We start from the raw sequence: 14193 nt of genomic DNA on the forward strand, positions 1-14193 counted from the left end.
AATACATTTCCTTATTCTGTTTTGTGCTGTGTCCGTCTCAGCGACAAACAACAACAACATTGCCTACAAGTTTTAGACATTTGTAAGTTGCTCGTTTTCGTCGTTCGTTATGTGTTCAAAGGGATAACAACAACTCTGTTGTTAATTGCAGTTTTTTTGGTATGCTTTTGCATACAATTCATAACTGTGGCCCTTTATGCATATTATGTTGTGATCGAGTTATTCTCGTTCTATTTCATTTCTAATGTTTTTATGTTTCACTTTCATTTTGTCTCGTTTTGTTGTGTGGCCCTTTAAGAAGGGATAAGAAAACAATAGTTTTTAGTTGACATTTAACCAGCATTTGAAGCCGACAAATAAATTGTGAATTTGCAATAGAAAACAAATCGTGTTTTATTTAACCTTTTGCGGGCGCAAATAATTAATAACTTTCTGTGCGAACATTTTGGCGACCGTGACAGGACGGTAGTCATAAAATTAAAGTAAATTAATTATTAAAATAATTAATTGAACACTTAAAGTGAAATAAAGAATTATTGTGTCTCAGTGCCTTTCGTCGTTGTTGTTGTTCTGCACATTTGGTGTAACAACAGAACAAATAATTCGTCGCTTTAATAACCTATCGTGGTTTCGATTAATTTTAATTTCTACCGTCGTTCAAAAATATATTGTTGTTGAAAAGAATAAATATTATTCTTTAACAGAAAGAGGATTTTTGTTGCTCGAAGAACTTTGGTGTTACGCAATAGCGGTAAACACATACATACATACATTGATCGTCGTTCGTGGAAAGTGTTGGAAAATGCACTTATACAACCAAGAATTTTCTAATTTGTATTAGAAAATAAAATACCTTGACAATTTGACACCATCTTGAGTGAAAACATTGATTTTGCATAAACAATTTTGGCGCTTTTATTTGAAAATAGAAGCCAAATTCTCTTTAGTTGTTCGATTGTGTTTCTCTTAAACTATACAAAATGCCTAAAGACGATATTGAGATCGTAGAAGAGAATGCTAGTGGTTCGGACCTAGCGTCTCTTAAATTACAACGTAGTTCAATAAAGAAAAATATTACAAACATACAAAAGAAAGTGGAAAAAGATGGTTCGAAAATGGATTCGACCATTTTAGAATGTCGTCTCGAAATATTAGAAGGATATTTTAAACAATTGTGCGATGCACAAAGTAAAATCGAAGCTATTAATGCTAATGACAATACTCGAAGTGATCTCGAAGAAACATTTATTGTTGCAAAATCAAAAATATTGAAATTGATAAACAAAAATCGTGGTTTAGTGTCTATGGAACATAGTTTGTTGAACGCTTCAATGGCTTGTGGTTCTAGTTCTCGTTTACCGTCACTAAAGTTGCCCAATTTTGATGGAAAATATAGTGAATATCAAAGATTCATTACAGCATATAACAATATCGTTCATGAAAACCACTCAATAAGTGTTATCGAAAAATTCAATTACTTGTTGAACTGTCTCTCGGGCCCAGCTTTAGCTGTCGTGGAACCATTTCAAGTGTGTGAAGACAATTACGAGAAAGCTTTACAAAGATTACAAGAAAGATATGATAATAAAGTGCTCATATTCTTAGAACATATCGACTCGTTATTCAACGTTCCCAAAATGCAAAAGAGTGATAGTGTTTCGTTGCGCCATCTTATTGATACCGTATCTGCTGTTCGTGGTTCGTTGTTGTCGCTCGGATCAGAGGCGGATGTTATGAATGCAATTTTAGTGCATATGGTTCTATCGAAAGTGGACAATGAAACAAAAGACAATTATGATGAGAAACAAGATTTTAAATCGTTGCCCTCATGGGATTTGTGCTATGAACTTTTAAGTCGTCGTTGTCAGTTTCTCGGAAGCCATAAAAAGAGAATTGAATTTCCTGAAAAGGTCGTTGCAAATAAACCTAAACCAAATAATAAATTCAATCGGTCGGCTCATACTTTTGTCAACTCAAATTCGAATTGTTCATATTGTAACTCAAGTGAACATAACCTCTCAACTTGCTCGTCGTTCGCTAACATCGTTGTTTCGGAACGTTTTAATTTCGTAAAACGTAATGGACACTGTATTAACTGCCTTCGAAAAGGGCATATGGTCTCGAAGTGTTCCTCAAATTCTCGATGCAGAGTTTGTGATTCTGCACATCACACAATTTTGCACATCTTCAGTAGTCCAGATCAACCCAGTTCTTCAAATTCGAATAGTAATTCACCGCAACCGTCAACCAGTGGAAATCCAGTATCGTTAGTAGCTCGGTCGTTCAAGAGAGCAATAATTCCAACAGCACAGATTCTAATGAAGGACAATTGTGGTAACTTTCAGACGGTAAGAGCTTTACTCGACTCATGTTCTGAACTCAATTTTATTTCGGAAGAAGCTGCAAAAAGGCTGAAGCTCAAATTTAGACCGTTTTCTCAAGAAATCTCTGGAATCGGGGAAGTTAGAACAGCAATCAAGTTTTCTGTGGACACTACAATAAAATCAAGAAGTAATTCGTTCATGTGGTCCTCGACATTTGCTGTTACTAAAAACATTTCGTCTCGTCAACCTGGTGAATTAATCAATACTTCGCAGTGGAAGATTCCCCAAAACATAGAATTAGCTGATCCATTGTACTACAAGCCAAAACCTATCGATGTGCTCTTAAGTGCCGAAGTCTTTTTCGGTTTGTTGCTGGATGGCAAAATTTCGTTCGGAAATGGTCTGCCATGTCTTACAAATACAGTTTTCGGATGGATAGTTGGTGGTTCATCGCCTAGTCGTTCTAATTCAAACTCGTTGACTTGCAATTTAACTGTAAGTATGCATGAAGATACTAATATTGATGGAACTTCAACACACACTAAAGAAAAACAATCATGTGAAGATCAATTTATCGAAAATAGTCGCTTTGATTCTTATGGAAGAGTAGCAGTTAGGCTTCCATTCAAGAAATTATCCAATTATATTGGTAACTCATTTGCAATATCTCGTAGACGTTTTTTGTCGCTCGAAAGTCGACTTGAACGTGAATCAACTTTGAAATCGATGCATGAAGAATTCATGCAAGAATATGTGTCGCTCGGATACATGTCGCCCTACAACCAATCGTTGAATAATTTGCCTTATTTAATACTTCATAATTGTTTTCTCAAGCATTATAGTAGCTCTACAAAACATCGAGTCGTATTTGATGCCGTCGCTCGCACTTCGTCGAATCATTCGTTGAATGATATATTGATGGTCGGTCCAACAACACAACTGGATTTGGTCATCACACTCCTTTCGTTTCGTTGGAACAAATACGCTCTCACTGCTGACGTGTTGAATATGTATCGGCAGTTTCATACTGGAGAACCAGATAGAAGTTCTCAACTCGTTTTGTGGAGAAGTAACAAAAATGATAATATAAAGGTATTCCAATTGAACATTGTTAATAATGGCTTGTCGGCCGCCCCCTTTTCGCTTCGTTGTTTGTTTCTCATTACAGATAGATACAAAATATCTCATCATAGTAGTTCGGAGATCACACGACAAGATCTTTTCGTCGATGGCGTACTAACTGGCGCCGATAACATCGAAACTCTAGCTGTCGAGAGGGACGAGTTAATACAAATCTTGAAGTGGCATGGTTTTGAGTTGGCTAAATGGAATTGCAACCATGCGTCTCTCACTTCGAATGATGATACTGAAATCATCATAAAAACATCGGACAACCTCACCAATACCTTGGGTATGTCTTGGAAATCTCTGCAAGATGTCTTCCACTATCGCCTCGAGTTGTCCGACGTCACAAATCATAGTAAAAGATCAAGTTTGTTGCTCGTATCCACAAATCTACGATTTACTTGGAGTTCTAAATCATCGAAAGTTGCTGGCATCAAATTTCAACCCTTACGTTGTCGTTCTGCCGTTGTTCTCAGTAAAACGTGGCTCAAAATCAAACTCAAACTTGAAAATTTCGTCTCGTTGTTGCATTTTTGGACAACATTCATGTGGTTCAAACCTCGTTCGTCGACTCTGAACTATTTTGTGGTCAATAGTTTCAGAGAGATTAAAGGAAAAACTAGAAACGTATTTTGGTGACATATAGCAAGGAAAAGTAATCCAGCCGATATGGTATTTCGCTGTCGTTGTGTTCTTGAGTCCGTATTAGCTGGTCGATTTCGTAGCTGCCCGTATCTCCCAGAAGAAGGCTCGAATTGGATTGATAGTGGAGACGAGTTTATCATGATTGGTCCAGAATACAGAAAAGCTGCCGTCTCCACAAACGCCATTTGTAAAATCAATGTCATTTCGGACATTATGGATAAGCATTTGGTTTATTTGAAATGTATTCAATTAATTGTTTTTGTGTTTTGTTTCTCCAACAGATGTCCAAAGAAGAAGTCTAATAACGTTGTCCACATGATTCCCCAAGAACTATCTCTTTGGAAGAATATTTCACTAGTACAGCTGGCTCGTTTTGCTCATCGAATTTGGCGGACCGCCATAAAATCTTTCTTGTTGCCAAAAAGATGTCGTTTCAGGAACTACAGAAATAATAATTGCACCGTATGCAACAATATACATATGTCAAGGGAATCTGTTATCAAGCCGCTATAAGTCGTTCGTAGTCTCGCTATTGCTGTTGTCGCCCCATCCACAAAAACGCTCCCTTACTACTACAATATGTTTGAACCTACAGGATTCAACGGGCGGAGGATGTTGGAGGAGAATACCATACGTTTTTGTCGATTATTCTTAATTTATGTAATTTTATGTATTAGTTGTCCAATGGGTCTACATTTTTATTATTGTATTTAAATTATTTAAATTTCACATTTTAATCGACCCACGTTAATGTTCGTATCGTTCGTCCCACCCTAATGTGCAGTGTCGAGTTTGTGTCATTTTTGTCCCGAATACATTTCCTTATTCTGTTTTGTGCTGTGTCCGTCTCAGCGACAAACAACAACAACATTGCCTACAAGTTTTAGACATTTGTAAGTTGCTCGTTTTCGTCGTTCGTTATGTGTTCAAAGGGATAACAACAACTCTGTTGTTAATTGCAGTTTTTTTGGTATGCTTTTGCATACAATTCATAACTGTGGCCCTTTATGCATATTATGTTGTGATCGAGTTATTCTCGTTCTATTTCATTTCTAATGTTTTTATGTTTCACTTTCATTTTGTCTCGTTTTGTTGTGTGGCCCTTTAAGAAGGGATAAGAAAACAATAGTTTTTAGTTGACATTTAACCAGCATTTGAAGCCGACAAATAAATTGTGAATTTGCAATAGAAAACAAATCGTGTTTTATTTAACCTTTTGCGGGCGCAAATAATTAATAACTTTCTGTGCGAACAATATAAAATTATTCATTTAAGTCTGATATTGTTCTTATAATTATAAATCTGTACTTTAAATATAAGATTTTAATCTTGTTGTGTAGACAATAATAAATAAATAAAGTAGGCCTAAGATGGTGGGTATTACAAATGGGAAAATTGTACAGTACTCATACAACGGTACCATCGGGTGATTTTTGTAAGATTTTAATCACATTTTCTAACTGAATTAGCTGCAATTTGACATTTATGCTCCTCAGTGGTCAGAAAACTCTACGAAAAATTGTTGACATAGGTCCAAATTTTAGTATAGCCACCGCATAAAAGCATATCCCAATTTTTTCTATTTTAGGATTTTAGATCATTTTTTACATAACAATAGCTGTAATTCGACATTTAAGTTTCCAAGGGATCAGAAAACATCACTATAGAAAATTTGTTCCGCATGTCCAAATTGATTCCGATGTTATGCGTACTTTGAATAAATTTTCAGGGTGTATTATTTAATAATAACGTAATATTTCACATTGATGTAAAACAAAAGTCCATTAACATGTTACAAATACATATGAATTTATAATGATATGTATGTCTAAGACTGACTGTACACTATAAACAAAACAAACTTGTAATGCTCCACCCACGAAGTGGCAGGGTATAAAAATAACTTTATTTTTCGCGTACCGTGAGTTTATATTTAAATATCTTCTGTACAAACTTTAATTTTGTATTCTTCATACATAAACTCCACCATATATCTTCCATAATTTTAAACTAAAAAAACTCGTGCCTTCTTTAGTTTTTGTTTGTTAGTAGTTTTGAGTTCGCTATCCTCTGAATAACAATTAACATCCGGCTTTGCATAACAAAAATTTTGCAACTTGCAATAGTAAAGACGGAAGCTCTTCAATTTCCGCAAACGAGTTGCTGCTGCTGATATTGTAGCTTTTGTTGCTACTGTTGTTGTTGATATTCTTGTGAATAAAGTACATAATACTATTACAACAAATATGTATGTATGTTTGTTTGCTAGTACGTACCGATGTATGCTTTACTATATTTAATGCATAGTTTATTATTTCAATTTTTTTTATTCGCAAATGTAGCGCAAAGAGAAGATAAATAAAGTTAAGAAACAAACAAGGTGGAGGTTATGCAAAATTAAAAAAATAAATATAAGGAAGAGTATATGGAAAATAAGTTTATTGTGTTTATTAGTTGATAAACTATAATGAGTTAATTTGTAGAACAATTAAAAATCCCGAATAAACCAAAAAACCAAATCGATTCATACAGACCTATATCTTTATTGCCATGTTTGGCCAAAATTTTAGAAAAAATTATATCGAAACGGTTGTTGTGGTTCATTAAGAAACACAATCTTATATCTAACAATCAAGTTGGATTTCAACCAGGTCTTAGCACAGTTGATGCCCTGTTATTTATAGACCATATTATACGTAAAAATCAATCAACAAGAAGACATACCTCTATTCTTTCAATTGATTTTATAAAGGCATTCGATAAAATTGGAATACACATTGTGCTTCAAAAACTTTTAGAGTGGCAAATAGGACCAAAAATGTTCAATTTTATAAAATCCTTTTTAACAAATAGAAAATTTTCGGTGTCAGTAAATAATGTACAATCTCAAACAGTTTCTCTGTACAATGGTATCCCTCAAGGATCTCCTTTATCAGTCACACTGTTTGTAATTGCTTTTGACGATCTCAGTAAAATATTATCACAAAACAAAAAAATTTTTCATTGTATTTATGCAGATGATCTGTATATTATAGCAAAAACTCAAAACAATACTGAAACCAGCCACGAGCTTTCGAAAACTTTAGAAGAAATTGACAACTGGTCCATTAAATCAGGATCCACAATATCATATGAAAAAACAGTTCATCTGCATATTTGCAATAAAAGAAATTGTAACCCCATCGATATATCTTATAACAATAATTTCATTTCAAACACAAATGTCTGTAAGATATTAGGATTATATATAGATAATAAATATAATTTTAAGCCACATTGTGAATATATAAAAAAAAGCCTACAAAGTAGGCTCAATATTGTTAAATACTTATCATCTAAAAAAAGCCATGTACATTCAAACACACTATTGAAAGTTGTTAACTCTATAATACTATCAAAGATTGATTATGGTCTAATTTTTTATATAAGAGCACCTAAATCTGCTACATCACCCATTGAAAGTATATTCCATAATGCAGTAAGATCTAGTCTTCGTGCCTTCAGAACAACACCCATCGCAAATTTGATGGCTGAAGCTGGATTTGACAAACTCCACCTGCATGCGTACAAGTTGAAAGCTCGTCTTACGCACAAAGTAATATGTTCTCAACCTGGCATTTTGTCGTATGAGTTATCTCTACTGAGAAAAAGGAAAATGGAGCTAAAACAAAATTCAACTCTGAGCCAGATTTTTAAAATCGCAAAACAGTTGAACTTGCCGCCTTACAAAAATCCGTGCCAAACACATCCACCGTGGGCTTTGGACATGAAAAACTTTGAAAACTCCTTAACAAACTTCCCCAAAAACTGTACTAATCCAACGGTTTACGTGACCTTATCAAGAGACATCTTTGAAAAATACAAAGGAACAGGCTGGGAAATACTGTATACAGATGGATCTAAATCTGAGTTTAGCACCGCTTTTGCAGTCGTGAATGAAGATGGTGCAATCAAATCCACTGGTCTTCTTCCACAATATAGTTCAATATTCGATGCTGAAGCCATAGCTGTTCTAAAAGCCATCGATATATGCAAGACACGCCAAACTAAGACGCTTATTTGTACAGATAGCAGATCGGTATTTTCTTCATGCAAAAATGGCTGGAACAAAAACGAAATTGTTACTTCAATACAACAGGATATGATAAAATTGAAATCAAAAGTTAAACTTATGTGGATTCCGAGCCATGTTGGAATAAGTGGAAACGAAAAAGCAGATATAGCCGCCAAATCTGTCCAACAACAATTTCCAACATATACATTCATACCATCCACAAAACAGAATGTAATAAAAGCTGCAAACAATCTTACAAATAAGGAAGCAGAAAGAATTTGGGCAGAATACAATCATACATACAAACACATTAATCCAGACAATAAGCCATTAATATTACCTACAATCACAAACATATATCAAAATAAATGTTATACCCGGCTAAGGCTTTCACACTGCTATCTAACTCATTCTTATATTCTCAAAAAGGAATCCCAACCAATATGTGATTACTGCAAGCGCTGTAATTTATCCCCCCATCATCTAGTCCTTGATTGCCCGGCACTTCAAAATGTAAGAGCGAAATTTCTCTCATCGACGAGCCCATTGAATATGTTAAAAATTGCCTCTCCTGAAAACATCACCAATATCTACAACTTTTTAAAATACCTCAACATACATCATAAAATATAATTAAGTTTATCTATTAATTACATGTTATATTTTTTCAACCTAAATTAGTTATATTGAAGCCGATAGCCTGTGTTGCTAGTGCTTTATTACTATAATTTTATTATAATTTGTTATTATAATAAATATTTTAAATAAATAAATAAATAACAATTAAAAAGCATTGAATATACACAAAAACATACTTTAGAAGAGTGTATGAAATTATATTATGAATAATAAAGGGACAGTAAAAGGAATTTTAAGTTCTCATTACCTTACAAAACCTAACTAATACAAGAAAAAAGTTTCAGTCGGCTACGCACTATGTCGCGATTTCATAAAGACGATGTATTAACGCCCTGGTAGTTTTAGTTGAAAATAAATTACGAAATAAGAATTTCTTCCACAATATAGTTCAATATTCGATGCTGAAGCCATAGCTGTTCTAAAAGCCATCGATATATGCAAGACACGCCAAACTAAGACGCTTATTTGTACAGATAGCAGATCGGTATTTTCTTCATGCAAAAATGGCTGGAACAAAAACGAAATTGTTACTTCAATACAACAGGATATGATAAAATTGAAATCAAAAGTTAAACTTATGTGGATTCCGAGCCATGTTGGAATAAGTGGAAACGAAAAAGCAGATATAGCCGCCAAATCTGTCCAACAACAATTTCCAACATATACATTCATACCATCCACAAAACAGAATGTAATAAAAGCTGCAAACAATCTTACAAATAAGGAAGCAGAAAGAATTTGGGCAGAATACAATCATACATACAAACACATTAATCCAGACAATAAGCCATTAATATTACCTACAATCACAAACATATATCAAAATAAATGTTATACCCGGCTAAGGCTTTCACACTGCTATCTAACTCATTCTTATATTCTCAAAAAGGAATCCCAACCAATATGTGATTACTGCAAGCGCTGTAATTTATCCGCCCATCATTTAGTCCTTGATTGCCCGGCACTTCAAAATGTAAGAGCGAAATTTTTCTCATCGACGAGCCCATTGAATATGTTAAAAATTGCCTCTCCTGAAAACATCACCAATATCTACAACTTTTTAAAATACCTCAACATACATCATAAAATATAATTAAGTTTATCTATTAATTACATGTTATATTTTTTCAACCTAAATTAGTTATATTGAAGCCGATAGCCTGTGTTGCTAGTGCTTTATTACTATAATTTTATTATAATTTGTTATTATAATAAATATTTTAAATAAATAAATAAATAAATAACAATTAAAAAGCATTGATTATACACAAAAACATACTTTAGAAGAGTGTATGAAATTATATTATGAATAATAAAGGGACAGTAAAAGGAATTTTAAGTTCTCATTACCTTACAAAACCTAACTAATACAAGAAAAAAGTTTCAGTCGGCTACGCACTATGTCGCGATTTCATAAAGACGATGTATTAACGCCCTGGTAGTTTTAGTTGAAAATAAATTACGGAATAAGAATTTAAGCGGCTTCACAGTCCGGAGTTTATTTGTGTTAAATCCGCTCGAATTTGCCTCATCAACTTGCGTTCTTCTGCTGTGATGGAACGAGTGTTATCTCCGAGTACGTCTATATCTTTTTACTGTCTGCGTAACTGCATTAGTGTGAATACTATCAAAGCCTGTCTGATAGTCTTGTTGATCTAGATTTTCCTGTATATTCTTTTGAACCACTATCTCTAGAAAACGAATATCTCCCCTGGGGGTCATTTCTGTTTCTTGAAAATCTGAAATGAAAAATTTGTTTTCGTTTTCATAAATGATTTTCATATTAAGTTTTCATAAAAGTAAATTTTGAAATTCTTGCTCTGTTCCAAAACCTACAAGAATCTGCAATTTTTTACTACGATAACAATTCTTCTTGTATGAGGTCGGAAAAAATAGTATAAATTAGTAAATTCCATCTAATGCATTTTATGAAAACAATGTTTCATTTGCATGTAGCAATGAAACTTGTACAACGTTATTCATGGTAGAACAATAAATACTACAACAAATACAATTCAACAGCAACCACATAGAAATTTGTTTTTGCTTGTAATATTATCGTCCCCTGTATATGTAATCAAAACAAGAAAATCTTTATAAACTATTGGAATTTAAAAAAAGTAATTGTTTTTCACATTTGATTGAATATTTCGAAAAACATTAATAAAAATTCATTACTTTTTCAATTTGTATATTTCCATATTATTCCACTCATGGCACAATTACCAAGGTAGTGGCATCATAAAATTTTGAATACGTTATGTCAAAACTTTCTTTATGTTGTTGGGGAAATTACAACAAAAATACTTTTTTATAAAGGGATTTGACACTTCATATTCGAACACTGCTTGGATACCACTACCTTGGTAATTGTGCCATGATTCCACTTAATAATAATTCCTAGCAGAATATACGCCCTGTTTCACTAAGACGATTCGAATTCACATTCGTTCGAACCACTACCATACTTATGGTTTTTGAAAAATATTTGATTCATTTTTGTTTTCAAACAAATATTTTCTGCAATAACAGGTGTTTGGCAGTAATTCGAACGAATTTGAATTCATATCGTCTTAGAGAAACAGGCCAATAGAATTCTTAAAAAATGTTTGAGGTTGCTGGAATTTCATAGAAAAAGGAGAAGCTGTTTCAGTCTCTTTTTTGAAATCAAAAAAGCACATGTTTATTAGGCCTCTAGTTTTTTTTAAATTTAACGAAATACCACACATATTAACAAATTTTGTACCGCCACTATAAGCGGTGTTTTAGTGTGAGATACCTCGTTCGGAATTGGAGGAGTATACATGTCATTGATATGAAGAATTCTATAGGGGAAATTGTTTTTTTCTAAATTCTATATTTTTTTCCACAGAAAACATATGTCCCTAATATACATCGAAAATATTAATAAATATAAAAAATGTCATACGCAATTTGACACTAACATTACAGCCCAGTTCAGTTACCATATATTGTTCTACCGTGTCAAATCAAGGCACATTTATATAAGGCAGAAGTTACAATCAGCTGTATTTTTCTTTTTCTTTTTTTTGTAAATTTGGGTTTCAAAATGTTATAGGGTCTACTCATGAAATTTGAAACTTCGAAATTTTCTCCCATAAAATACTTATTTTCATCCTAAAGGTGTAATAAAAATGACCTACGAAAGTTCTGAATGCTTTATATTTACATTTTTGGTCTGTTCCAGAAACTGCAAGAATCTACTTATTTTTACTACGATAACGATTTTTCCTTTATGTTATCGGAAAAAATAGTGAAAATTAGTAGATTTTTGCAGTACTGGAACATACCATTTGATTCAAATTTGTTCTATTTCAGAGCATTTTCAAAGTGTATTTATGTTTTTCCTGAGAGCATTTTTAGAACGACCCTATTATTCAATACTTTTTTTGACAATTAATTTTCAAAAACAACAATGTTGCTTTTGTAAATTTGTTAGTTGTTGTAATTCATGCACGTATCTTATGTGCCGTTTCCACGGTACGTCGTTCGTTCTCTATTCGTTGTTCGACCCATAACAACGAATAAATTACTTATTTCCCCACACAAAATTCTTTGAACGAACGACGATTTTTCTACGTTGTTCGAGTAGAAATACTCTCTGAACGACGAATAAAAAAGTCCCATCCCTAACAAATGAGAGAATTTATCGAAAAAATTAATTATGACATGTATAAATTCAAAATTGAAAATTTGTTGAAATCACAAAAATTTTTAGAAAAAAGAAAAAATATGAATGAAAGTTAATGAACTAAACATTTTATAAAGATGCAGAAGGAAGAAGGTTGTGTTTCCTTCTTAATTCCACAGACATTTCTAGTCCATTAGCTCAAAATCGCGTAAAAAATCAGAAACAAAAAGGAAACAAATACCTGAAAGTCTGTATACACAAACATAGTTTTGACATGTCTCCCTTTCTTTAGTTTTGAAAATAGAAACATATAAAAATATATTGAAAATACAAAATTATTCAGAATTTATGGAAAAAATTAATGAAAAGTGTGTAGTTAAATGTAGAAGACACATTTGAAGGAAAGTCTATTGCTTTTCCTGTTCATTTAATGCATATTTTATGTGTTTTTGGTTCAAATTTACGTGAAAACAAGGAAACAAAAATTAAAGAAATTTTGTTTATGTTTCTGTTAATTACGAATCGTGTCGTGGAAACGGTTTAATTCGTGTACGTCGTTCGACAGGCGAACAACGTAATTGAAACGCTCGTGTGAACATGACATTATATGAATTTGCCTTTTTTGTATTTATTATGTCTTTGTTTTTAAGTACATGACTGAAAAGAATGAAGGCAAAACCTAAATTATTGCGTGTGCGTTTTTCTTAGGTATGTATGTCTTCTGGGGGCTGAGCTATGGATGCCTAAATTATTACGAATACATACGAATGAACAAAAATTAGTTACAAAAATAGAGGGTTAGTCTCTCTACGGAAGCTAAATACACTTTATTACATGCAATCTAAGACCACAGGATTACATGCAAAACACTGTATTATACAGCCCGTGATCCGACCTATATTGACCTATGGCTGCTTCATCGGTGGCAGGCCCCTATGTAATACATCGAATCAGTCCATGTTAGCTACTTTTCAACGAGCTGCGTTGGTTCCCATTAATGGAGCAGTAATTCAATAATATACCGCCAATACTGGACTGGATCCTGCGGTAATTATCCCTGACACGATTGAGGGGCGCAGGGCAGACCACTTTCTTATAGCCTATCCATTTTCACCGATGGGTCGCCATAAAGGTTTTTTGGATATCAGGGCAGTGAAATGTTGAGTGAAATGAGACAGTTGATGAACTGGCAATATGAGTCAATCTGGCGGGAAATCTTTCGGCGTAGCTCCAAAAGTCGGAATATTTGATAAATATTTTTTTGTATTTTGTATATGAAGAAAAGACAAAATTTTTTAGTTTTCCATAAAAAAAAAAATAATTTTTTTTTTAAGCTACATGAATGACATAGATTGGGAAAAAAATCCCATTCTTAAATCTGTTCGAGATACTAATTTTGGTTGTTGCGCGCAAAAGTTATGGCGGTTTCAATTCTGATAAAAAGAAAAAAATCTTTAAAAGACTCAAATCATTATATTGAGAAACTCTCTTAATTAGGGGCTCCCTACATACTATATGTTTACTGAGGTCCCATAACTTTAGTGAAAAAGTTGTAAATTTTCGCGGAAATTAGGAAAGCATTCAAAACAATTGGTAGTTTACAACTTCTTCTAATAAAATTCAAGCTGTTTATGCATCTGAAAAATATATAAAAAATATGTTCGTAATCTAAACATCGCGAATATTCAAATGAAACCAAAACTATACAAATCCGTTTAGCGGTTTGCATATTATAGCAAAAAAACAAAAAATAT

At 33.1% G+C, this 14193-nt stretch overlaps 1 protein-coding gene across 1 annotated transcript; it reads left to right on the forward strand.

Moving 5' to 3' along the window:
* The first annotated feature begins 980 nt into the window (after positions 1 to 980).
* On the forward strand, positions 981 to 4396 carry LOC141392249 (uncharacterized). The gene is made up of 2 exons (XM_073965201.1): positions 981 to 4076; positions 4376 to 4396. The coding sequence occupies exons 1-2, from the start codon at positions 981 to 983 to the stop codon at positions 4394 to 4396; spliced, it is 3117 nt and encodes a 1038-aa protein (XP_073821302.1).
* Positions 4397 to 14193: the final 9797 nt, after the last annotated feature.

This window comes from Musca autumnalis, unplaced genomic scaffold (assembly GCF_047663935.1).
Source record: "Musca autumnalis isolate F117 unplaced genomic scaffold, ASM4766393v1 scaffold_2, whole genome shotgun sequence".
In the NCBI taxonomy this organism is placed as follows: Eukaryota; Metazoa; Arthropoda; class Insecta; order Diptera; family Muscidae; genus Musca; species Musca autumnalis.